This window comes from Macaca nemestrina, chromosome 12, assembly GCF_043159975.1.
Source record: "Macaca nemestrina isolate mMacNem1 chromosome 12, mMacNem.hap1, whole genome shotgun sequence".
Classification (NCBI taxonomy): domain Eukaryota; kingdom Metazoa; phylum Chordata; class Mammalia; order Primates; family Cercopithecidae; genus Macaca; species Macaca nemestrina.
The window spans coordinates 124,964,237-124,989,624 of NC_092136.1; the positions used below are offsets into that span (position 1 = coordinate 124,964,237).

A 25,388-nucleotide genomic window follows, 5' to 3' on the forward strand; every position below is an offset into this window, starting at 1 on the left:
AGGCTGGTCCAGGTCATCGTATGGGGTTCATTCTAACACCATCAGGCATGAATTGAGGGCAGAAGTCCTGGTAATGTTCAGAGAGTCAGAAAACATAAGGGACCTGACAGTCCAGCCCTCTCCATGTGCACATGGAGAAGCAGACACCTGTGTTGGTGAGGTGTTCCGACACCAGGGGGCTGCGCCAAGAGTGAGAGATGGGAGATCAGAGCAGTCGAGAAAAGGCACATTACCAGGAAGGTTCTGGAAATCCTAAACTGTAATGTCTCAAAAGCTATTTGGCTTCCTGGAACCCCATAATTGCTGTCACTGAGTCACTTTCTCCCAAACTATGCACCCTTTACACTGTCACTTCCTCTACCTACATAATCCTGAGAGTCCGTATTGAAAGACAAGGCACACAGGTCAGGGGTGGGGCAACCTGGCTTCACATCGCTCACCAGTTGTGTGACTCTAAGCATGGAAACATAATATTTTTGGATTTTATTTTCTTCAAATGCAAAATATGAGCAATAATGGTAACTACTTAATGAGATGGTTGTGTGGAACAAATAAGGCCTGGAATGGGCTTACCACATTGCCTGAGACACAGTATGAATAAGAAATGTTTGGGTATTATTATCAATCCAGCAACACATATCTGTTAAGTAGGTTATCCTGTGCTCATTAGACTGAGAGACATAGACCAAGATGTTCATGGCCAAAGTCAAGTAGAACATTAGGCAAGAATAAATCTTTATTAAGTACCTAACTCCACTTTGGGGTCCAAATGATCCATTCTAAAGTCACCATTCTCCTCTTTGCTTAGGATGGCTCAGTCTCCCTCAGTCTCAGCCCCACGGAGGTGGCACTTCTTAGGAGGAGACCCTGTGACTGAGCCCTGCATGACGACACACAGTCACTGCTTTCTGTCTTTGAGTGACACATGGTCTAATTTAGTACTCCAAAAACCTTTAATTAGTTGAGCACAATCCCTGCTCATCAGCCAAGCCACAGGCCCAGCCCAGGGAATGTGGGCTCCCCACTTGAAATGCCAGTAAAGCACAGAGAAGGGTGTAATGCTGGCTTCAAGCCACACTGCTCTACACACACCTCACAGTCGCAGTTCTCTGGGAGAGATTTCTTTCCTTGTTTTCATCCCTTTTTACACTGTCCAAACTCTCCTCTAGGCATCCAGGAGCTAGCCAAAAGCTAGGAGGGTGGGATTAAATAGAGATCCCATATATTGCTTGCGTCAACATAAATGGATCTGGAAAAGCAATAAGCATCACCTTCCTCCGCATTTTTTTCTTTTAATTTTGATATAAATGTAGATTCACATGCAGTTATAAGAATTCACACAGAGAGCTCCTGATTCACATCTTGTATAACCATAGCACAATTTCACAGCCAGGAACAATCCACCAACTGTATTCACATTTCACCAGTTTTACATGCCCTCATGTGTGTGTGTGCGTGTGTGTACATGTAATTAGTTCCACATAAACATTGTTATAGCAAGGTACAGAACAGTTCCTCCCTCCCTCCTCCACTCCACCGCTGTCAACCACTAATCTGTCTTCCATCTCTATAATTTTGTCATTTCAAAAATGTTATGTAAATGGCATCATATAGTATATAATCCTTTGAGACTGGCTTTTGTCTCTCAGCAAAATTTCCTTGCAATCTATTCACATTGTTGGGCATATCAATAGTTCGTTCTTTTTTATTGCTGACTTATATTCCATGATATGGATGAATTAGTTTCTTTATCCCATTCACCCATTGAAGTACATTTGGGTTGTTTCCAATTTTTGACTATTAGAAGTAAAGCTGCTTTGAACAATTTGTATACAGGTTTTTGTAAGAACGTATGTTTTTATTTCTCTGGGATAAATGCCCAAGAGTACAATTGCTGGGTCACATGGTATGCACGTATTTAGTTTTGTAAGAAATTGTCATACTGTCTTCCAGAGTGGCTGTACCATTTTACACTCTCACCAGCAATGTCTGAGTGTTCTAGTCTCCAGTTCCTCACCAGCATTTGGTGTTGTCATATATATATTTTTTTATTTTAACCATGCCAATAGGTGTGATATCTCATTGTGGTTTTAATTTGCATTTCCCTAGTGACTAATGACATTGAATATCTTTTCATGTGCTTATTTGCCATCTGTATATCCTCTTCAGTGAAATGTATAATCATGTCTTATGACCATGTTCTAATTGGGTTGCTTGTTATTTTACTGTTTTGTTTTGAGAGTTCTTTATATATCCCAGATACAAGTCCTTTGTCACATATTTGGTTTGCAAATATTCTCCTCCAGTATGTAGTCTTTTCATCTTCTTCACAGGGTCTTTTGAGGAGTAAACATTTTTAATTTTAACAGGGTCCAGTTCCTCACTGGATCATCTTTTTTTTTTTTTTTTTTTTTTTTTAGATGGATTTGCGCTCTGTCGCCCAGGCTGGAGTGCAGTGGCTTGATCTCGGCTCACTGTAACCTCCACCTCCTGGGTTCAAGCGATTCTCCTGCCTCAGCCTCCCAAGTAGCTGGGACTTCAGGCATGCAAAACCACCGCTGGCTAATTTTTGTATTTTTAGTAGATATGGGGTTTCACCATGTTGGCCAGGCTGGTCTCGAACTCCTGACTGCAAGTGATCCGCCTGCCTCAGCGTCTCAAAGTGCTGGGATTACAGGCATGAGCCACTGTGCCCGGCCTTCATCATGCTTTTGGTGTCAACTCTAAGATCTCTTTGCCTCGGCCTAGATCCTGAAGATTTTTTCCGGTTTTTTTAAAGATGTTTATAGTTTTATGTCTTACATTTATGTCTGTGATCCATTTTGAGTTAATCTTATCTAAGGTATGAGGTTTAAATCAAGATTCAGTTTTTTTACATATGGATGTCTAATTGTTCCAGCACCATTTGAACAACCCCCTGTTGAAACGCAATTTGGCAATATTTATCATAATCCATAAGAACGTGCATAGCTTTTTTTCCTGTCACTTCTGGGAATTCATCCTAAAAAATAATGCAGGAACATTAAAAAAAAAAAAGCAATAAGCTTAGAAAATATTCACTATAACATTTTTTATGAAATTGAAAAATTGGAAGTAATCTAAATACCTAACAATAGGGGACTGGTTAAGTATGGCACACACATGAAATAATATGCAACATTTAAAAATATATTTACTCAATAACTTTCACCCATTCAGCAAATGTTTACTCTGTATCCATATGTGTTGGTGCTGAAGATAACATGGTGAGCAAATTAGACATCATCCCTGCCTTCTCAAAGCTCATAGTCTAGAAGAAAGGATAGAGAAGACAATTCTGGCACTTAGAAAAATAGGTTTGCTAAACTAGGGGAAAAAAACAACAAAATTGCATGCACAAGGTTATTGAAACTTTGTTAGAATATATGTGTGTGGGGAAAAAATCATCATTCTTTAGGGTGATTGGATCAAAGACAGGTTTTTTTCACCCTGCCTTCCATACCTTCCATAGTATTTTCTTTTTATGATAATAACAGCAGTAAAGAGCAAAGCTTCAATTGCAAAATAGCTTCTTGCCATGAAAAGGTTAGGAATGTCCATTTGAAGAGGCAGCAGGCTCCCGTACAGCAATCCAAAGGGCATGGAAAAGGCCACAACAGACAGTGAGGTAGCTGGTGCCCAGCTAAGTCATGTTGGATTATTCAGTCCATCAGCAAGTATCCACAGAGCGTCCACAAGGTGACTGGTATCCCATGCACTCAGAATGCGTGTTTAAGAATAGACAGTCCCTGAGCTCTAGGGGCACTTATAAGAAATTCTGATCTTCGTCTTCCTCATGCTTGCCTGGTCCTTCACACCTCACAATGTGCTATCAAGTATACACCCTCATACAACACTCACAACAAACCTGTAAAGTTGTCAGGGAGAATATAGTTATCCCCATTTGTTAGACACTAAGGCATAGAGAGCTTAATTAACTTGCGCAAGGTCACACAGATAGTAAATGACAGGCCTGGGACTTGGACCTGGCCTTCCATCACTAAGGCCAGTGCTGTTCTCAGAATCCCACAACTGCCTCAAGAAAGCTGTGACAACAGAGGGCTCAGAGCAAAGAAATAGCCAGCAGAGAGCCATCACTAGAACTGAAGTCATGGGGATGAGAAGGCACTGCCTACCGCTTCTGGACCTTTTGGCCAAGATCAAGTGTAGGAAGCATGAGCTAGGGCAGGGGATGGGCTCCCCTCCCCTGGGGTAGTGGGGGCTGGGGGTCCAGGCAGTGAGGGGAATGGGATGCAAATACCTGGGCTCACCTCTCCTCCCTCTCCACAGATGGTGAAGGCAATCCAGGTCCTGAGAATACACCTGCTAGAGCTGGAGAAAGTCAATGAACTCTGCAAGGACTTTTGTAACCGTTACATCACCTGCCTCAAAACCAAGATGCACAGCGATAACCTGCTCAGGAATGACCTAGGGGGGCCCTACTCCCCTAACCAGCCCTCCATCAACCTTCACTCACAGGTAACACGCAGAGCTGGGTCCCATCTCTTAAGCCAGGCTCCTAAGCCCAGCTCTGGAGCCAGGCGTGAAGGAAGGTCCCCTGGTGACCTTCATTGGGTTAGACTCACTGGGTTCCTTTGCCATGAGGGCCCTCCTCTGGTGCATTCCTCTTCATATCCATCAGGACACCCAATCCCTTTTTTACACACACTCTGCCCTGCCAGGGCATTAGTATTCCCTTGAAAATGACCAGATCGGAGAGGGATGCAAAGTCATTCCTGGCTTCCTGGCCCAAGGTATCCCCCAGAATGAGCACCAGCACTAAGGAGATGGAAACTCTCCCGGAGGATGAGCTGGGACTGGGCTCAGACATCCCAGCCCCACAAGCTTCTTAAGAGGCTGTGGCTTGCTGAGCCATCTGCGTTTCTGGGAACGGGCATTTGGGGAAAGCAGTCATTCCCTGAATCCTGCCCACCTAATGGGTGAAGCCAGCTTCCCATGGGCCTGCTGCTCCCTCATCATTCTCCAGGCATTCACGCTACTCTGGCATCTCTGTCCCCCTAAGGTTCAGGGCCATGGTCAATGTCACCTCAAACCACCCTGTTCCCAGGTTCCCCTGCCCCCTCCTTCCTGAGACCTGGGAAATGCAGAAATGCTGACTACACACTTTGGGCAAGAACGGGCTTTCCCCTCCAGGGCAGGATATTTTCCCCAAACCTACAAACCAAGAAAGCTGCCTGGCAATACCTTCCCACCCAACTCATGGGCATCTGCGTACGCCACAGGCTTGAGACTTTGTTTCCCTTCCACTGAGCTCCCGAGTCCTGGAAGACACCTGGAGAGTCCCCAAGGAGTCCTCCGTAGCCTCTTCTCATTAAACAGTCAGGCACGGGGATGCAGGTGAACTTTCTAGAAGTGAGTGCCGAGCGGTGCTGGAAGTAGTCCCAAAGAAAGACTGTGACATTTTTGTCCCTAAACCCCTAAGGAACCACCCATGTACTCTGTCTCCCCAGATTGGTAGAGTCAGGGGAGGGGACAGGCTGCTTCTAGAAGGCCAGCCTCGCTTTGCACATCTTGAAAACAAGCACAAAAGATACACTCGGTATCACATCCAACCCACCCCAGTGGGCTCTTTGAGACTCGGTAGTGAGTACTGCCCAGGACGTAGGGCAAGAAGTTTACTTCCTCTTCCTCTCGCTTGAAATCACCAAGTCACTTTATTACAGATCTAAAAACACCCGCCCAGGCTTCTGCCTGCTAATATTCTCTTGAAATAGACTCATTCCTTCAGAGTCTTATTGTACTTTCCCTTATGATCAAAATTAGCAAGAAACTTGCATAAAAGAGGACAATAATTGCTCAACGAGCATCTCGTTTGTAATTTATTAGTTTCTATTATTGTGGGTTACCATGGTGACGCTGCGCAGTCCTGGTGATGGGAGAGATGCAAGATAGGAGCTGAGGAGGCTGTGAGGCCTCGCCAAATGGAGATGCACATTTTTATCAGTAATTTTCATGAAAATAATAAGTGAGGAGTTAATGAGATGGAAAGCCATCCTGTGGCTATTGTGAATTTTTTTTAAGTGTTGATCTAATTAGAATGCATCGGTCAGGAAAAGTAATGAGGATTTAGTGCCTCACAGAGATGTGAGGATCATATCAGAAAATTAGCACAAGTCTTTGGAAATAATCAGGTCCTTGGAGAGGCACTGGATTTCCCCTCCTGGGCCCTCCAACTCCACCTCGGGCTCTGGAGCTGGGGGTGCACCAGGGTAGTGGGGGAAGGAAGGAGGGGCAGAGGGCTTAGCAGCCACCTCAACCCCCGCAGGGTTGGAGGTCTGAGACTGACAAGTCAGTCTGCAGAAACAGGGTCACTGGAGAAGTGGGGTTTGCAGAAAAGGATAACGTGGGCTGTGGATGGTGAAGGTCTCAGAGATGCCGTCACCTGCAAAAATCAGTCCCCCTGGGGAATCCCAGCACTCAGCCTTCTCAGCTTTGAGGAAAGGGGAAAGAATTTTGATTCCTATCACTGGACGCATCAGATCTCTGCCTGGAAGTGAAGCTGGCCCCGGGGTAGCCACTGCAGAAGGGCCCTTGATCAGCTGGGAAAGAGGAATCAGACAATTGGGCGGTGGGGGTTGGGGGATGCGAGGCACTGAGAAAGAGAAAAGACGCTTAGTGAGGTATTCCTACTTGGTATTACTCAAACTCTGTCCCTGCGTTTTCTGTGACTGTCACTGCCTGCTTTGTTCTGGCTTCAGGGGTAAATACAGTGATTACACATAGGCTATGGCAGGAGCTTCCTAACCTGCTCTCCTGGCCATCCCTCAGCCCACCTGCACACCCACGCATCTCTTAAGCCTCTACTGCTGGATTCGTCTTTCTACCTTTGCTCATGTCATTTGCCTGCTCAGAAACCCTGCTTGCCATGCCCCTGGGGGTGGGAGGGAGGGCCTTCACTTCTGTTCACCTGACATTCAAGGCCCTCCTAGGTCTGGCTTCAGCCTTCCTGGCTGCTCGAGGTACTGTGACCATCATTCCATGCCTGTCTGTTTGGGTGACACCTCCCCCCCAACCCCATCATCTCCGCACAACCAAATCCAGCTTCTTCCCCATGGGTAGGAACAAGGCTGCTCACCCAGGAGGCCTCCCTGATACCCCATCCAGAACGGATGCTTCCTGCCCTCCACTAATCACGGCAGCTTGCTGAGCCATCGATACGGCAAAAGTCACTGTGACTTTATATTACAGATGCTTGTGTTCATCTCATTTTCCTATCCTAGATAACACTTTTTGAGCAGAGACAGTATTTGACATGTTTGAAATCACCAAATCACCTTATTATAGACCAAAAACAGCCATTCCCAGCCTCTGCCTACTGGTAGTCTCTTGAAATAGACTCATCCCTTCAGAGTCCTAGTGTACTCTCCCTGTGACCCCGGCAGTGGCTACCACAAGGTCTTGTGCAAGATAGATGGCCAGGAAGTATTTACTGAAATAAATAATGAAATGAGAGAGAGAAAGTTGGGGGGCCAGGGGCAAGGGGAAGCCAAAGGAGGAAAGGAGAAATAGGAAGAAAAATAAAGGGGAAAAAAGCCAGATATGCAGGGTCAACATTCAGGAGGGAGGTAGAGACAAGCTGAAGAATTGGAGGAAAAGAGCAACAGTTTGACAGGGAGACACACAAACCCAGGAAAAGGGAGACGAGACTGAGAATGACGGGGCAGAAGGACGGACGGAGAGGGGAACAGCAGCAAGAGTGAGGGCAAGTGAAAGGACAAGATGTGGCTCAGTATGCAGCCAGGGTACGAGGAGGCGGGAAAGTCAGTAGGATGTGCTATGTGCTGCTCCTATTGTATTACTCAAACTTGGCCCTGCATTTTCTCTGACTGCCCCTGCCTGCTTTGCTCAGGCTTCAGGGGTAAATGTGGTAATTGCACATAGACTATGGCGGGAGCTTCCTAACCTGCTCTCCTGCCTTCTCTGGCCATCCCTCGGCCCGCCTGCACACTCACACATCTCTTAAGCCTTCCCAGGACAGGCCCCTGTCATTGTCGCACTAAGGTAGGGGCGGGGACTTGCATGGGCTCTCCCAGGAAGGAGAGGCCCAGGGCTGCTAAGAATCAGGGACCAGAGACTCTCAGTGTAGGAGGCAGGTCTTGGGTTCAAGACATAGGAGCCTTTATGGGAGAGGAGAGAGAAAAGGAGCTTGTGTGTGTGTGTGTGTGTGTGTGTGTGTGTGTGTGTGTGTGCGCGCGCGCACATGCGGGCACATGCATTCGTCATGGTTCACCCTTAATCCCCCTGGCCTGAAATAGCCTCACTGAGCACCAGCCTGGCCTGGGGAGGGGTATCTCCCCTCTGGAACATGATCCTCTGGATCAACATTCCAGCCGCCTGCCAGCTTTGTTGCAAACTGCTGGCTCATGGTTTTCCCTGTGTGCTAATCATCCAGCCTTGTGTTGCAAAGCGGGAGACATTTTTGTTTTCAACTTGGTACCCCCACTCCCAGATGCTATGCTGTGTCCTTCATCTAGATGGATGGGTTGAGTGTTTTCCTGCTTGGCCTTCTATTTCTCTGTGTGAGTCTTCTCTGCTGGTCGGAGTGGAGGTGGGAAGTAAGGGAGACTGTCCTACCAAGCAGGAGACTAAAGCAGACTTTCAAAGACCTGGGCCACAGCTAGATTTTCCCCTCCCTAGGAACCCATCCTGTGCTGCAGGCACCCAGTGACACCCAGGCTTCCTACTCCTCAGAGCCCAGGCTTCTTGTCGGGGCAGCATCCTCTGTAAGGAGACTGGTTCTAGACCTGACTCTGGGTTCTCCTGTCCTTCCTAGAGGGCGCAAACAGAACTATTCCACCAGAGAGACCTTAACTCCCGCCTCACTCAAGTATTAGTTTGACCTGAAATTCATCCTTTTTTCTCTGTGGAGATTTAAGCCTCAGCTCGATTCCAGGCAAATTGGATTGAATCATGGTTCTCATTCAATCGCCAAGCATTTGGGGGGCACTCACTGTATGCACCGTGCTAGGTCCTGTAAGAACAGACACAAGCCCTTGTCCAAGAAGAGCTCCCAGTCTCAGGGGGAGACAGCCATGAGTCACAATGAGGATCTAGATAAATCACATCAGCCTTGAAATGCTCAGGGTCAAGAGTCTAGAGGAAAGGAGCAGCCGAAGAGATAGGGAGAGGAGCTGCAAGCAGGGATTCTAGATTGGGCGATCCACACGTGTGGCTTGAGGTTGCCCCAGTCTCTACCCAGCACCCTTCATCCTTTCTCAGAGAGGGACCAAGTCCCAGACTCAGCCCTCACACCTTCATGGCCACTTTGTTCCTGCTCCACAATAGGATAAACAAACCTCAGTACAGAGTAGAGAGGCCAACAGGAGGATTTTGCCCATTATTTTTGGAGAAGTTACAGATTCATTGGCCTTGGGAGGGCTTCCTGGGGGAGGTGGCATTTCAGGCTGGCTTGGCGAGAGTTGGTAGCCTATTTGGCAGCCTTTATAAAGGTGAGTGTTTCCAGTGTAGCAAGAAGTCTGGAAGAAGGCGAGAAACAAAGACAGCCAATCAGAATCCCTAGAGAAGAGATGGGGTGGAGGGCGCTCATTCATTCACGCATCCTGCATCCATTCAGGCACCTCTGGAGCCTGCTGAGTTCTGGGGATATAAAAATGGATCTGACACAGTCCCAGGTCTCCAAGTGTAATGATGGAGTACCTTGAAGTCAAACATGTGGGAGTTCTGTACTGGGGTTGATAGCGGTGGCCAACTGCTAAAGACTTTAAAGGTAGTGGAGAATGTAGGCGACAGGGTCAGGGCTGGAGACAAGTCCACTGAGTAGCCACATCTTGTATTGGTCCAAGAAGAGCTGGCAGAAGGAGCGGAGCCAGTGAACATTTATTAAGCTCCCCTCTGTCTCAAACATGGTGTGTTCTAGGTGCTTTCCACAGATTATCTAATTTACTCTCCATGACAGGCTGCAAGGTACACATGATTTTCTCCATTTTACATCCAAGGAAAGAGAATCTGAGAGAAGTGAAGAGCCTGGCTCAAAGTCATACCCCTAGCAAGTGGTGGAGTCCGGGATGGGCCACTCCAGAGCCGATGTTCTTCTTGCTACGTGGGGATATGTTTTTGTGACACATGGGGAGAAGAATCAGGGGTCCTGGGACCTGGGTGGGGAGGGATGACCCTACCTAGCTATTGGTCAGGGGGTTAGGGACTACAGAGGAAGCAGCCAATTGCTAGGAAGCAAGAATTTGGATTTGCTGGTAGACTGGAAGTAGGAAAATGAGAAGGACAAAGTTGTGGCCATTCTGAGATGCTAGGCCCCGCAGCCGGATGCGACGCTGCAGCTCTGTGCCTCCCCCGCAGAATAGGAAGGGGGCTAATCAATACATCCCTACCTGGGAAGGGTGGCACTTGCCTATTGACCTCTAAGGAATTTTGGATTTTCCAGATTGGCAGGGGGCCGAGGGGATAGGGGGCCATCACCTCAGCCAGGACCCTAGAGGTTCTGCCCAGTGGCTAAGCATCCTGAGGACAGGACCCCGGAGAAGACTGGATGGAGCTGGGGTAGGGGGATGATCTGCTCTGGACAGATTACTACTTAGATGGACGGGGGCATCTCTAGACTGAAGCGGCATAAAACGAGCCACACTGCCGGTCACAGGCATTAAAGTTGTCTCTTCTGTGGGTTCCTCACCCCCAGCCCGGCAGCCGTGGAGCCCGGAGACCAGAGGGCGGCCCTTGCCGCCAGGCTAGTGAAACCTGAGCACTTCTCCCGCCTGAGAAGGAATGTTCCTTAAGAGCAGCAGCTGCTGCTTGTCCCCACAGGCCAGAACTGCCTTTCCCTTGAGACCAAGGCCCCCAACAGGAGTGGAACAAGAACAGGATTAGGCGGCTTGTTTACATGTGCTCGGCTTTCCCGAGTTTGGGAATCTGGCTTTTCTTGGTCTAAAACAGGGCCCTGGCTCTGCCAGAATGGGGATGCTGCCGGGAAGGGGTGTCTGGGGACAGGGACACCCTCCTAAGGCACATTTGCGCAGGCACACACACACACACACACCCCACAGGAATACACCCACAGCCTTAGGCCAAAGTCAGGCCACACATGTATCTAGCATCTACCATGCAGTTAATTAACATTGTGCTAAGCAGTTCCGGGAATTCAGAGAAAGACCCCTCTTTCCCTCAAGAAGCCTGCAGCCAGGCTAGGGAAAGACGACGCCTGCGTAACAGAGAACCATTCTGTGGTGTCCAGTATGTAAGGCAGATGGGAGGCTTTGAAGAGTCCAGAGGATGGCTTGTGGCTGTGCCCTGGGGAGGTCAGGACAAGCTTTCTAGCAGAAGGGAGACATTCAGAACCGACCTCCACCCGCCCCCAGCCTCGGCAGGGGAGCCGCCAGCACGGGCCTTCTGGGAGGCTTTGGTGAGTGTGGTCTGAGCCGGTGGATCAGCGGAGACCCCTAGTGGCCAGGGGGAGGATGGCAGGTGGCTGGGTCTGGCTCCACGGGGCACCCCACTCCCGCCACCGCCTCACCCTTACCCACCCTCCCACACAATCCTTAGGAAATGGCATTGGCTCTTTTACAGTCCTCAGCTGGAAGGATCTTTGCCAGGCCACCCAGTTCATTCCCTTGTCTCACAGGTATCCTAGTAAGATAAAAATTCCATCTATTTCAAAACAGCTTAAACAGAAACTTTTCTGTCATTTATTTCCTTCACTCCTTCAAGTATTTGTCCCATTCTGGTTTCTTCCAGGAATTCCTTCCTTGAGTGGAAATGAAGTCTTCCTTGAGTCTCCCAGGGCAGCTCAAGCCCTTTCCCTATTGACAGTGAAGCACAGTGGCCCACAGAAACCGACAGCTCTTCCTGGGCTGACGTCAGACCACTGTCCATTCTGGGCCCCTGCACCCCCCGCTTCCAAAAGTCATTCCACAGCCTCTCATCATTTCTTAGTAAGGCCTTCCTTTGGAACAAGTCATCTTTCTGCTGTTCCGAATGCAATTTGGAGTAAAACTCCCCCGATAACCACTGAGGTCTGTAAAGAATGAGTGGCGGCCGCAGCTCCAGGGTGTTGCAGCTGCCCAGAGGATGGTGCTCAGGAGGCACCAGTTCTCTGCCATTCCAAACTCTGCCATTCCAAACCCAAAGCCCTGCCTGCTCTGCCCCTCCTGAGAGGCTCTTTGCTTCTGAGTTTCAATCCACAGAGCACAAGGAACAAGAGTAGGGCCGCTTCCGGGGGTGCCCGTGGAGCCCAGCGTGTTGGTTTTCATCTGATTCCCGGGCTTCAGGCAGTTCCCAGAGGCTTGGGGACACCACGGCTGTGTTCCTAGCAGAACAAAACAAACAGAGTTCTTGGGCTGAGTAACCAGCTCTCATCCCCAGGTTCCTGGACAATTCCAGCAGGGATGGGAGGCTCTGGGTGCTGAAAAACATAACTAGAACTGTACCAAACGCCCCTCTCACCTCCATCTGGGTGCTAAGGAGCCTAGAGGGGAGCAACTCTGTTTGCTTCTAGACACAGTGGCATCTACCTGGGTTTGGAGTCTGATGAACCCCGAGGGGAAGCTAACAATACTGTGTACTTAGCCAACATGTGCTCCCTACGGGGTTTCCACTGCTGCTCTGGAAGTTCCTTCCTCAGAAAAGAGAGTCAGAGCCCCTTGTCTCCATTCTATGGTGCTAGAGACTAAGCCTCAACTGGAAATCGCAGCCAAGTGGAGTTGTGGGGCTAGTCAGAGACAACGCTTAGGATCCTGGAACTCGGCCATTGCCCGGGAACATCAGACAGGGAAGCATGTAACAAGGTTTACACAACTCTGCCTGCGTGCGCAACCCCAGCTGAACTCCTTCCATTGCTAAGTAAAGAACTCAAGTGGCTTGAGGGCTTCTAGGACAGGTTTTTAAATCCCAACTGTGCCACTCCCTAGTTGAGTGACCTTAGCCAAGGGAAGTGGGAAATAAATTATTGGATGGCTAAATGTGCCAGGCACTGTGCTTGCATTGGAGCCTGTCTGACCCCGAAGCACATATCCTCTCTGTGTGAGCACTCGTCCTGCACTCAGAGCCAGAGGCCTTAGGCTGGAGGCACAGTTATTTGACTCTGGGAAGTCACTTCCATTCTCTCTGGGCCTCAGTCTCTCTTCAGGCAAATAGGACAGTCTGTCCTGCTGATCCTATGGGGTGATGGTGACATTAAAATGGAATAGCGTGGGGGAAGAATGCTCTCTAATACTCAGTGTGTATGGTAAGTGGTCGTTTTCAGAGCCATCTGATCTTTGGGACCATCACAAGGAGGTTTTTAAAAATATAGATTACTAGATGGGTGAGGGTCTGATCCAGTGGCCCTGAGAATCTGTGTCCAAAAAAAAAAAAAAAAAAAAAAAAAAAAAAGCACGCTCAAGGCTGGTTTGTGGAGCAGCTCATGTTTACAGACGTAAGGGATGAATATCATTTCCCCAGACCTCCGGGATGCCAAAATTTTGCTTCCTCTTCCCTGCCCCACCTAAGATGTTGCCAGTCCTAGCCCTGCCCTTGGACTCTGTCTCTGAAGGTTTTTATTTTATTCCTTCACTGATAGACTCTGGCTGCCTCTCAGCACCTACCAGCCAAAGACCCAGAGAAGGGAGAGAAGGGTAGGAAAGAGAAGGCTCTGATCCAATGCGTAAATTGCCTTTAGTTACCCAAACTGGGTAAATTGGCATGGAGGGAATCCAAGCCACAAGGTGGAGAAGCAGCCAGGGTCTGAGTAAGCAGACGAAGCATCCAGGTGGTGGCTCACCCTCTGCCTTTGGCTAGGGAACAATGTGTGTTGGTTGAATCCCAAGGGGCACATCTTGTATTTATTTTACTGACTTTGCTTGTATTTTTCTAACCTTGTTGGGTACTTTTTTGGGGATGAAGAAAGTCTGGGATAACTTTTTATGTTTGAAATTCTCAAACATCCCTACCAAAAGAGGCACATGCTAGCATGGATGATTCCAAACAAGGGATTATTGAGAAGTCACTTCCACTGGTTTTAAGGTGAATGGCGTGGAGGTACCCACTCTCCCATTAAATTCACCTTCAAGCCTGGTGTGGTGGCTCACACCTGTCATCCCAATGACTCAGGAGGCTCAGCTGGGAGGATTACATGACCCCAGAAGTTTGAGACAAGCCTGGGCAACATAGCAAGACTCTCTACCCTGTCTCAAAAAAAATTTTTTAAAAAGTAAATTTACCTTCCAAGTTTGCTTCAGCTTCAAATATATTATCAGCACTGGTTTACATACCATGAGAATGGTAGGCTGGGATGTTGGAACAAGGAGAACTCAAACAGCAGTCTCATCGCTGAAAACTCAGGCCTTGAGGGTCCAGGTGTCACATGCACTGTATACATAAGGAGATGAGGCCCGCGGAGGGGTGGTGACGTGATTGCCTTTCCTCCAGTGCCCCCGCTGCTTCTGGACTTCCGGGTTTTCGTTGTTTTTATCTGTTCACCTTGCCTGCAGTGATGATTGGTTAACCTGCAGGATTCAAGGAGCATTTGCAGTCCAGAACCTGTGTAGGGGGCATTTGTGGGTGAAGGAGAGCTGTGTTCTAGTCCTCTGGCTGCTAACCAGCTGTGTGGCCTTGGGAAGTCCCGGGCATCTCTAAACCTTATTTGTACTTCAGGGAGGGGAAATGTGTGGCTTTGAGGGGCTCTTCCAGTTTCTAGGCTTCTGCATGGCAGACTCCATTTTAGACTGCAGCTGCAGGAACGGAAGGCCAAGAGCTCTGCTCAAAGTATAAACCTCACGGGCTAGGAGGCTCCCACGGGGCCCCAGGAAGGGGAAGCCAAGGCAAGAGCTGCTCCCTCTGTTCCCCAAGGTCACAGCAGCAGAGGTGAGCTCAGAATAGAAGCAAGGCCTCCATCGCCCCACCCACCCAGAGAAGCCAGACCAGGAAGCCCGTGCGGCAGGTGGGTGGGAGGAGGGCGTGCTTGGCTCCTCTCCTCCTGGCGCTGCTTATTTATAGGCAATACTCCTCCAGCTCTTGGGCCAGAGACAACCCGGGAGAGTAAAAAAGGCAGCTCTGGAGGAGACGCCAAGGGGGATTTAATCAGCTGAATCGAGTGAGATGTATAAATCAGTGCCGACTTCCACTTCCTGACAGGCTCTGCCAGTTTCTGTGTCGTCAGGGTCTGGGAGGAGATGCGCCATGGCTGTCCCCCAGGGCTGTAACACTTTGCCTTTGTCTCTTGCTACAGGTAGGCAGTCACTGGCTCGAGGTTTCCTCCAAACACAGATTTCTGGGCTCAAAACCCTAGACTTGCTCTGGAGGCTGGAGACCTAAGCTTCTTCAAGTCCTAAAACAAAAACTGGGAAGCTGGGGACCTCCTTTTTTCCCCCATTTTGTCTATTTCCTTGACCATTTACCTGTCTCTAGATCCTTGCAGTTCACGCCTTATGATTCCAGCATTTGAGCATGGGAATGTCACCTAAATGGCCATTGAACCTGTTAACTGGTTCACACCCGTCTTCAGATGAGGAACCATGGCTAGGAGGAGCTAAGAGACCCAGGCTAGCCTCCTGAGGCTCCCACACTTCACTTGCTGCCTTTTTTGTCTTCTCCAAACCTAGAGCCCCTAACCTCTCCCACATCCTATTCCTTCCTCACAAATTCTCTCCAAGCACCCAGCCTCCCAACGCAGGCTCCCTAGAAGGCAGGGAGGGCTCCACAGCAAGTCCAAGGACTTCTTTACCCAGCTGTTAACTGGGAATGGTGAGGGGAGCAGAGGGCCAGGAAAACATGTCTTAGCTGCCTGGGCTAATGCAAAGAAACGTGGCAAGGGTTCCGTGCTGGTTGGCAGTGTGGGGAGAGGGGAATCTGTTTCCAGTGGAATCCTGTGGGGATCCTGAGGAAGAGAACAGAATCGATGCCATATGCCATAGGTGGCTGAGGTTCATATGAGACACCCTTAGGAGACAGCTTATGGGAAGGCTAGGGCAGCTTTCACTTGCTTTCTTAACATGGATTTTAGTCTCCTGGGCTAGGTGCTAAGGATACAGAGGTGAGAACTGGAGGCTGCTCTGTGTGTGCAGCCTAGTGTGATGGGCCTGTGATGGAGGGTGTGTGGAGAGGAGCCGGGGGATGGGAAAGCATCAGGAGACAAGCGTGGCTGAAGGAGGAGCAGGTGCCGACCAGGTGAAGCCAGTTTCTCAGTCCCGGCTGCACAGTGGAATCACCTGGGGAGCTTTTAATAACCCAGAGCCCATTGAATGTGATGGATCTGATCAAGAAAAAAAAATCCAGAGCCTAGGACACACTCCTAACCAATTAAATGAGACTCTGAGATTGGAACCCAAGCATCGTTACTGGAGATTTCTAAGTATAGCCAAGGAGGAGACCATGGGTTATCAGATAATTTGTGCCTTAGGTTTTCAGGGTAATGGAATGGTTAAAAGGGTGACTCTTTTGGGTTTCTTTTTTTTTTTTTTTTTTTAATTGAGCCCTCTTATTCACTCTTTCTAGGAAACCATGAGAATTGCCTTCTGGACCTGGGTCTGGGGAGGAGCTACAAGGAGGGAGGGGGCAGGCAGGAAGGGGAAAGGACAGAAGAGGACTCTGGGGCTGTAGGGTCTAAGCTCTCAGTGACATTGTCACAAACCACGCCTCCCTCACTGCCAGGACCTCCTGCAGAATTCCCCCAATTCCATGTCTGGAGTCTCCAATAACCCCCAGGGAATTGTGGTCCCAGCCTCAGCGCTCCAGCAGGGCAACATCGCCATGACAACCGTCAACTCACAAGTCGTGTCAGGTCGGTGCAAAGACCGGGAAGGGGGATTGTGGGAATTCCCCGGGAGGAGAAAGGGTGGTCCCGAGGCGGTTCCAGGGGTGGGGGGTGGGGGTTGTCCCCCACCGAGGGAGGGGCTCCCAGCTCAGTTTCTTGACTAAAGTTTTCTGTAAGTTTGTAGACAGTTAGCACCAAGACCCAATTGTGATGGTTTAGAACAAATCTGGGTCAAAATCTCATGAGTCCCTGAGAGGACCAAGTAAGGCTGTTGTCCCTTCCCTGAAGCACCTCCCACCAAAGGCTCTGCCCTAGGCTGTAGACACCATCCCCCAGCCACCCATAAAGCAGAAGAGCCATAGCTCGCTACCCAAGGGCTCCAAAGTAGAGGGTCTTTACACGTGAGTGCCAAGTGAACTGGGAACCCTGCTTGCCCTTGCTCCTACCCACTCCCATGGCAGGGGACCCCAAAACTGGTTGTCTCCTCAGGTGGAGCCTTATACCAACCGGTTACCATGGTAACCTCCCAGGGTCAGGTGGTCACCCAAGCAATCCCCCAGGGAGCCATCCAGATCCAGAACACACAGGTGAGTGTGTGTAGGTGTGTGCACATGTGCATGGTGTGGGCTAGGGCACCTGTGATCGCTTCTTATCTGCCAGGCACTTTACACGAGTGACTCATTGAATCCTCATCATCCTCTAAGAGGTATCATTACTCCTACTTTACAGATAAGAAGCTGGGTCTTGGAAAGGTTTTATCAACTCCTGGGATTTTGCTGCCTCCCTCCTGGGGTTACATCAAAGGATCCTGCACTTCCTATTCCTGTCTGCAGACTGAGCCGCTGTGTCCCTCAGTGGTAGAGAGTGCACACACAAAGGAAGAGTAGAAAGATCGGAAGTCAGAGTCTGGGATCTGACATTAACTCTGGGATCTCGGATAAGTCACCTAACCTCTCTGAGCCTCAGACTTCTTATTGATAAAAGGGGGATTAATAGCAACTGCACACAGCCTAGCCAACCTACAGGGCTGCTGTGAGAATGAACCACGGTGATGGATAGGAAAGTGCTTTGCAAACTGTAAAGTACCACAGAAATGCTGATAACTACTTGACGGCTTATGGCAAATTCATATCTTCTACTGTTCTCTCTGCATGGCCCTGTTTCCTCTGTCTTTCTCTCTCTCTCTCTCTCTCTCTCTCTCTCTCTCTCTCTCTCTCTCACTCTCTCTCTCACTCTCTCCCTCCCTCTCCCCCTGCCCCATCTCTTCCTCCTTGTCCTTCTTCCCTTCTCCCATCACCTGAGCCTCACCTCCACTCTCTGAGGGGCTGGCATGGGGTGAGAGGGAAAGGCGACCTCCCCAGGGCCCTAGGAGTGAGCCGGGAAAGGGGCTGGCAGCCGAGCCTGCCGTCGCTATGGCAACAGGTCCCTAGCCGCTGGCCTCACAGGCTGCTGATGCTGATTTTCTCTCCACGTGCCCTGAAGGTTAACCTTGACCTCACCTCCCTCCTGGACAATGAGGATAAGAAGTCCAAGAACAAACGAGGAGTCTTGCCCAAGCATGCCACCAATATAATGCGTTCTTGGCTCTTCCAGCATCTCATGGTGAGTGTGTGTGTCCTGGGGGTGTGGAGTCACGGCATGGGGTATGAATAACCCACCACGTGGGTACCAGACTCTGCTGTCGGCTCCAAACCCACAGACAGAGGGCGTGGCCTCAGGGAGCGCTCTCTGATAGGGATGACATCTGGAGGCCAGGCCGGGGGGCTCAGGTGGGACCTAAAGCTGGGAGACTATCTCTAGTACCTGCTACTGTTGCTGTCTGGAAAAAATGTGGCAACACATGGGGTAATGGGGACAAGCGCATGCCGAAGAGTCAAGTACTGGGCAGATGTGTCACACTGTTTCATGAACAGAGAGAGGGTCGTCGTGGGGAGTGGGTGGTTTCTGGACCAGAGCCCTCCCCCTGCCACAGCCACGCTCACTGTGCCCGTCTCCCATGGGAGAACGTGTTGACTCTGCCAGGACTCCTGAGTCCTCCCCGCTGGGTGAGCCAAGCGCTGTGTGGTAGAGATGGGGGCCAAGGCTGGAATCCTGGCTCCTCACGTCACAGCTCAGTTCCAGGACACAGCACTATTTATTTCATAAGCCTCAGCAGCTCCTTTTATAAAACGGCCCACTCTCTTGGGTTACAGTGGAGTGTTGATACAGTGCACACTGTGTGATGGTTGCTGTGTGGCTGTGCGCAGCGTTAGTTGCAAAAGACAAGCCTTTGGTGGAATGTCAGGAAAGGCTTCATAATTGCAATCCCCTAACACCACTTCCAAGGGCTGTGGCCGTAAATAAAGGCCAATGACTGTGCCGAGGGTGTATACCCTGGTGTGTGTGTGTTCTGGGGTGGGGAGGTAGGTGCTGTGACCACAGGCTGGCTTCCATTAATCTGTGAGCTCCTGCCCTGGCATGTCAGGACAGACAGACAGACACAGGTACAAGACAAATTCCAAGGGACTGAGGATCCATTGGCTGGAGAACTATGGGAAAAAACAGGAGGAAGAGGAAATCCTTCTCCAGGGAGGAGAAAAATCAAATGGGCCATGGAAACTAGTGAGTCCGTCAGCAGCCCTTTATCTGAAATGGGAGAGCCTTCAGAAGCCATGGAAACCAGGCCTCAGTGGTTCTCAGACTTTAGTGGCAGCAGAAGACTGACTGGGTCTTGGGAGCTCTGATTTGGAAGTGCTGGACCTTCCTGTGCACCCAGGAGGCTGGAAGGATCACCTCCTAGCAAGCGATGAGAGCCGGAGCTCGGCATCTCCCCAGAAGTATCCCCTCGCCTCTGGGGATGTGGGGCTGCCCCAGTGGTTTGCTGAGTGAGTACATTTTGAAAGCACTCACTGGTTTGAAGACCTACAGTTTCCAGATGAGAAAGCTAATTTGGAGAGGAGGGGCTGGAATGCTGGAGTTAAGGTGAGGAGAGGACGCTGGAGGGACTCCTGTGCCTACGTGATGAGGCCAGAGGCCCCGCAGCAGGTCCAGCCTCAGGTCTCTATGGAGCAGCTCTGAGTCAGTGGCTGGAGTGCACAGGGGGAATGCCCAGGTCTCCTGCCTTTCTGGTTTTCCAAACTGCCCGAGAGCCAGGGGGCTCAGATGGACTCAGTGGCTTGTGGGTCCAGTGTCCATGCCACAGCTCCCAGCCTACCTGTGGGAGGAGGGGCTCCCTAGGGAAGGACACATCTTCTGTGTGCTGACCTGGCATAACCGAGATTAAAGCACCACCCTCTCCCAACGGCTAGTGGAGCTAACTCTGGCTCCACTCATTGTGGTGGGTGACGTACAATGCAGGGTCACAGGTGTGCTAGAAAGCTCATGGGCTTTTGAGGCAGCTGAACCTGGGTTCAAATCTCAGTTACCTTTTACCCTGCAACTTGGCCACACTCGCCTCTTAGGAAGACTGATGAAGTAATGAAAGATTGCCAGGACCCTGGCACACTGAGTTGCTTAAAAAATGCTCCCTTTCCTTCCCCACCTCCCACCCCCATGCATTTTTGAAGACTGTTGTGAACATACCTACAACCTCACTTCTGAAGGGGGAAAAAGGCAAGAGGAGAGAGGAAGCTGCAAGGCAGATTCCCCAGCCCAGGAGCCCAGGTGTCCAGGTCAGCACCTGCTCAGTGACGCCCACCCCCCATCTGTGGCCTTCCCCTTCACTACCTTCCATTCCCCACTTGCCGCTCACCCCTGGGAGTCATTAGCCTGAGACTGGAGGGTCACCCATCTTTGTCCCTCCTGGCCGTGCCTGGCCTCTCACCTGGGACCTCAGTTCATGCTCCGCCCTCTCACCCCCTTCCTCGTGAGCTTCCCTGCAGATCTCGGGGTCCTGTCTTTCCACTCCATGGTCACTTCCACCCAGACTTGGGAAGGCAGAGGAAGGGGAGGTGAAGAGAGGAGGTAGTAGCTGAGCACAGAGCAAGGCAGGACCCAGGCTGGCTCTACAGAAAGCACCAGGGATGGGGTAGAGGACTTGCCGGAGGGCATGAGGAGGGGCTTTCTGCCCACACTTTGCCACCCACCCCTGTTGCCTTCTCTGGCCTGGCAGTGTGTACAGGTGCAGGTGCCATTCATGACATGCTTAACATTGGCAGAGTCCTCCCCCAGTTCATCACAGTGGCCTCTAGAGAGGCAAGGGGAGTGGCCACTGGGCCTCTAAAGTCAGAGCTCAGAACTTTGGGACTGAGGAGGAGAAAGAAAATGAGAAGTCCAGGCTGCTCTAGGGAAACAAGCAGACCCAGCTGTCCTTGGCAGGCCACACCTGGGCCACACAGCCATGCACATGTGGACACACCCTCACCAAACCCCAGCTGCTTCAGGAAAGAGGCTATACAGGCTCTTCATAACTAGGCACAGTAGAAAGAAGACAGGATTTGAAACCAGACAGATCGAGGTATGAATTGAGGCTCTCCCACCAGCAGTGTGATTACCCTGATTCTATTTCTTGGAAAAAAAAGAAGAAGAAGATAATACTTATTTCCCATGGTTGTGAAAATTCAATGAGAAAACATATATAAAGAGCCAGGCCTAGCATATAGCACTTAAGAAATAAGTTCCCTTTGAATTTTTTAGAACAATGGACCAAGAGCAAGTTTTGGAGGCTGAAGACCCAAAATTTGTGAATATTAATCAGAGGTAGATGGCTGATTTGTTGTTTTCATCTATAACACCTACTGATTTTACTCTCATTGACCCTAAGGGTAACTGAAAATACTGTGACTTACCCGTTCTTTGTGTAGATGTGTGTACCTCTCTTGTATCTCTGACTCTGTCATAAATTTCTCAAAAATAAGGATCATACATTATATTCCTCTATGAGCCCTACAGCATTGATTCCCAAGGTATGAAGCTTTACAGGATTTATGAGGTCTCGCGCCCCAAAAGAGGTTCCATGGTGAAATAACTTTGGGCCAATCTGAGTTATAGAAAGTTTAGACTTTTTTTTTTTTTTTTCATGGTAGGGTACAGAGTCTCACTCTGTTGCCCAGGCTGGAGTGCAATGGCACGATGTCGGCTCACTGCAACCCCCACCTCCCAGGTTCAAGCGATTCTCCTGCCTCAGCTTCCCGGGTAGCTGGGATTATAGGCACCCACCACCACGCTTGGCTAATTTTCATATTTTTAGTAGAAGTGGGGTTTTACCATGTTGGCCAGGCTGGTCTCGAACTCAACCTCAAGGGATCTGCCCACCTTGGCCTCCATAGTGTATTCTGTTTATTCTTACAGGACGAAGAGGCATGGTGAATTTGCAAGAGGGGTAAGGTTCAAAGCGTCTCCCAAACTTACGTGAGCGCTTTACATCCCCTCTTGGTGTTTTCACTGTTGCTCTGAGGAACAACTCTGAGACTGTAATTCTTGAAAACTGCAACTCTAGGGAGACACTGTGTCAGGTCAATAGGAGCTGCTCAGCTTTGGGAAAGAAGAGCAGAAAGGGTAAGAAGTAAGGACAAACCTAAATATGCCATCGATGTTCTCACATCCAGTGCAGTTGGGACAACTAATCTGTGGTTGATTGAAAAACTTAGTTTAAAAAAGAAACAACCATTCCAAAGAGATACTTTAATTTAAAAGATGGACTTATCGTATACATTCATTTGCTAATCTTTTGATACAGGACTAAGGTCTTTTTCTGATTGTGAGTCATCTTCCTTGCATAAACCTCTCCTATAATGTAACATCTATAAATTCCACCTCAATGGAAAGTGGAATTACAACTTTGATATTTGGGAACCAATCTGTCCGCGAGATCTTTCCATATTTTTATTATGTATTCCAATCCTTTATGTTTGTCTCATCTGATCCTAACTATTCAGCATTTGTAAGCAAATTTGGGCCTCAAGACTTTTGAAAACTTTCTACTTATCAACAGCGACTCTTTTTGTACTCATATTTCATTGGTTTACAGAAGAGTTTGTTAAATTACAGAAATTTACATACTTTATTAATAATAACATAGAACTGGCATAAACCAGTCTGGATACGAGCACTGCTGGCTTTCAGATAAGCAGATAGTGTAGCTAACAGACATTCTACAAAACAGCCTTCTCATCTCAAGCATTCAGAGTGCTGCGGAGAACAATTCTAACGATTTACAGAAGAAATGGACATGCCATCAATTAATCCGGAAACTTTGCTAAATAGGGATTGGTTGTGAGAATGTCTGTAGTAAATACTGGTTGTTTCTGTTGTCTTCTTTCCCTGGGGTATAAGTCTGTATTCTTTGGTTCCCTTTGTCCTATGTCTGGGGCTTCTTGTCATTTCTACTGTTCAGCCACAAAAAAAGTATTCAGATGATAGAAGGCTCCCGAGATGGAGGTGAAATCCCATCTGCTGTTAGGCTGCAGTGAGATTGGGATGGTCTCATCCATTAGCTGTTCGCCTCTACATCCCTGAAGAATCCAGTGACATTTTCTTGCTCTTGCATTTGGCTGAAAGAGGCTACACTCCTGCTGGAAGCAATCATTCCATAGCAGACTCAGGTCGGTTGAGAGCCCATGGCAGACAGTCCTTCTCTTGGAGGGTGGAGAGGTAGGCACTGTTCCTCCTCCCCAGCTTCTACTCCGCCCCTTCTGCTCCAGATCCTGGAGTCTTCCTGACCTGCCACGTGATTCTGCTCCTTTCCATCCCAAAATATGGCATCTGTCTGTGCTGCTGCCAGCCAAGCACATGAGCCGCTTTGCAGAATGTGCTCTGTGTGCGGGAGATCCTGGAGACCAGGCCCCAGCAGGCCCTGCCATCCGCCAGAAGAGCTGCTCCTGCATCAACCACTGCAGCGTGCCAGGCTCTGCACTAAACGCTTTAACGCATCATCTCATTTAACCCACACAACCACCCTAGGAGGAGGTAATACGATTCGCCTCATTTTACCAGTGACAAAACTGACACTCAAAGAAGGCAAAACTTTTCTCAAGGTCACATGGATGAAAGGTGGCACAGGATTTGAACCCTGACCTATGCAACTGGAGGCTCTAGTCTCTTACCCACCACATTGACCCAAGAAACCACAGACATCTCTCAGCTCCCATTGCAAAGTCTAGGTAAAGCAAAGAGGAATCCCAACTCTCAGTGGAGGCGTGGAGCCCCGTCCTGGAAGAGGTGTAGGGATTTTACATGCCCAGTCCCAGTCTTCAGACCTCGCGGTGATGCTGCCTTTGACCTCTCCCCCACACCATTCATCACATTCAGAAGCCTGACGTGGCATCCAGCTGCACTCTGCCATCCACCACCCCATCTTCCATTCAGCCACAAGGAGCCAAGGGCTCGCTCCAGGGCCATCCTGTGAACTCTGCTGTGGTCACAAAAGCTGAGTTCACAAAAAGCACCCAGGGCCTTCTCTGTGTGACTTTTTAAATAGAAACATAATTCACGTACCATAAAATTTGCCCTTTTAAACTGTGGAATTCAGTGGCTTTTAGTATATTTACAGAGTTGTGCAATCATCACCACCATCTAATTCCAGAATATTTTCATCACCCCAAAAAGAAAGGCTGTACCCATTAGCCATCACTTGCCAGCCCCTGGCAACCACAAATTTACTTTCTGCCTCTATGCATTTGCCTATGCTGGACATTTCACATAAATGGAATTGTGAGATTCTCAGGCCTAGCTTCTTTTACTTAGCACAGTGTATCAGTACTTCATTCCATGTTGTGGTTGAAGGATATTCCATGGTACAGATGAACCACATTTTGTTTATTCATTTATCACTTGATGGACTTTAGGGTTGCTTTCGCTTCTTGGCTCATAAGTCCTGCTGCCGTGACGGGTATACTCTGCATGATTCTGTGCCTGTTGTTATCTTAGACTCTGTCAGATGCCCATCTATCCTTCCTCCAACCTGAGAACCTCATATGCAGGGTTCATTCTGGCTGGGGGGAGGCAGAGCGGCTGCACCCCAGGAACAGCGTGTGCGCTGCACAGGGCTCCGGGCCAAGGAGGGCACGTGGAGGTGAAGCCCAGCCAGTTGCCTCTGTGCCTTGGTGTTGCTTTTGGTCACTCCACATTCTTTGCATGCCTCGCTACCTCCCCTGCACAGAGCATCGTGTTAAGTCTTGAAGGGAAGTCAGCCCTCTGTGTCTATGGGTCCTGAGTCCCTGGATTCAACCAACCTTGGATTGACAATGTATTTTTAAGTGGATGGTTGTATCTGTCCTGAACATGTATCACCTTTCTTCTTGTCATTATTCCCTAAACGACACAGTATAACAACTATTTATGTAGCATTTACATTGTATTAGTTATTGTAAGTAATCCGGAAATGTTTTAAAGCATATGGGAGGATGTTTGTAGGTTATATGCAAATACTACACCATGTTATATCAGGGACTTGAGCATCCATGAATTTGGTATTCACCAGCGGTGCTGGAAACAGTCCGCCACGGATACTGGGGGTTGACTGTACCTAGCTGTATCCCTGTCAAAGGCCCATCTACAGGACCCATCCACACGCCTGACATAGGAATGGCAGTGTTTCTTAGAAACCACACAGCCTGTGGAAAGGACGTGGTACCTGCAGCAGGACCTGGGTTGAGTTTCACCACCCCCTCTACTGAGCTTGTCAAGCTGGGGTGAGCTTGACCTTGTTAAGCATCTGTTTCCTCTGCTATAAGAC

At 49.2% G+C, this 25,388-nt stretch overlaps 1 protein-coding gene across 19 annotated transcripts in view; it reads left to right on the top strand.

The window, feature by feature from the left end:
• LOC105476270 (PBX/knotted 1 homeobox 2) overlaps nt 1–25,388 on the top strand; it is a 330,030-nt gene that overhangs the window by 291,805 nt on the left and 12,837 nt on the right. For 17 of the 19 annotated variants that reach the window (XM_071076013.1, XM_071076011.1, XM_071076010.1 and 14 more), the window contains 4 exons: nt 4,309–4,497; nt 16,633–16,762; nt 17,225–17,322; nt 18,218–18,337. In XM_071076013.1, coding sequence (XP_070932114.1) covers nt 4,309–4,497; nt 16,633–16,762; nt 17,225–17,322; nt 18,218–18,337 — 537 coding nt within the window. The remainder of the gene's footprint in view (nt 1–4,308; nt 4,498–16,632; nt 16,763–17,224; nt 17,323–18,217; nt 18,338–25,388) is intronic. The other 2 variants (XM_071076018.1, XM_071076019.1) reach the window with 1 other exon arrangement.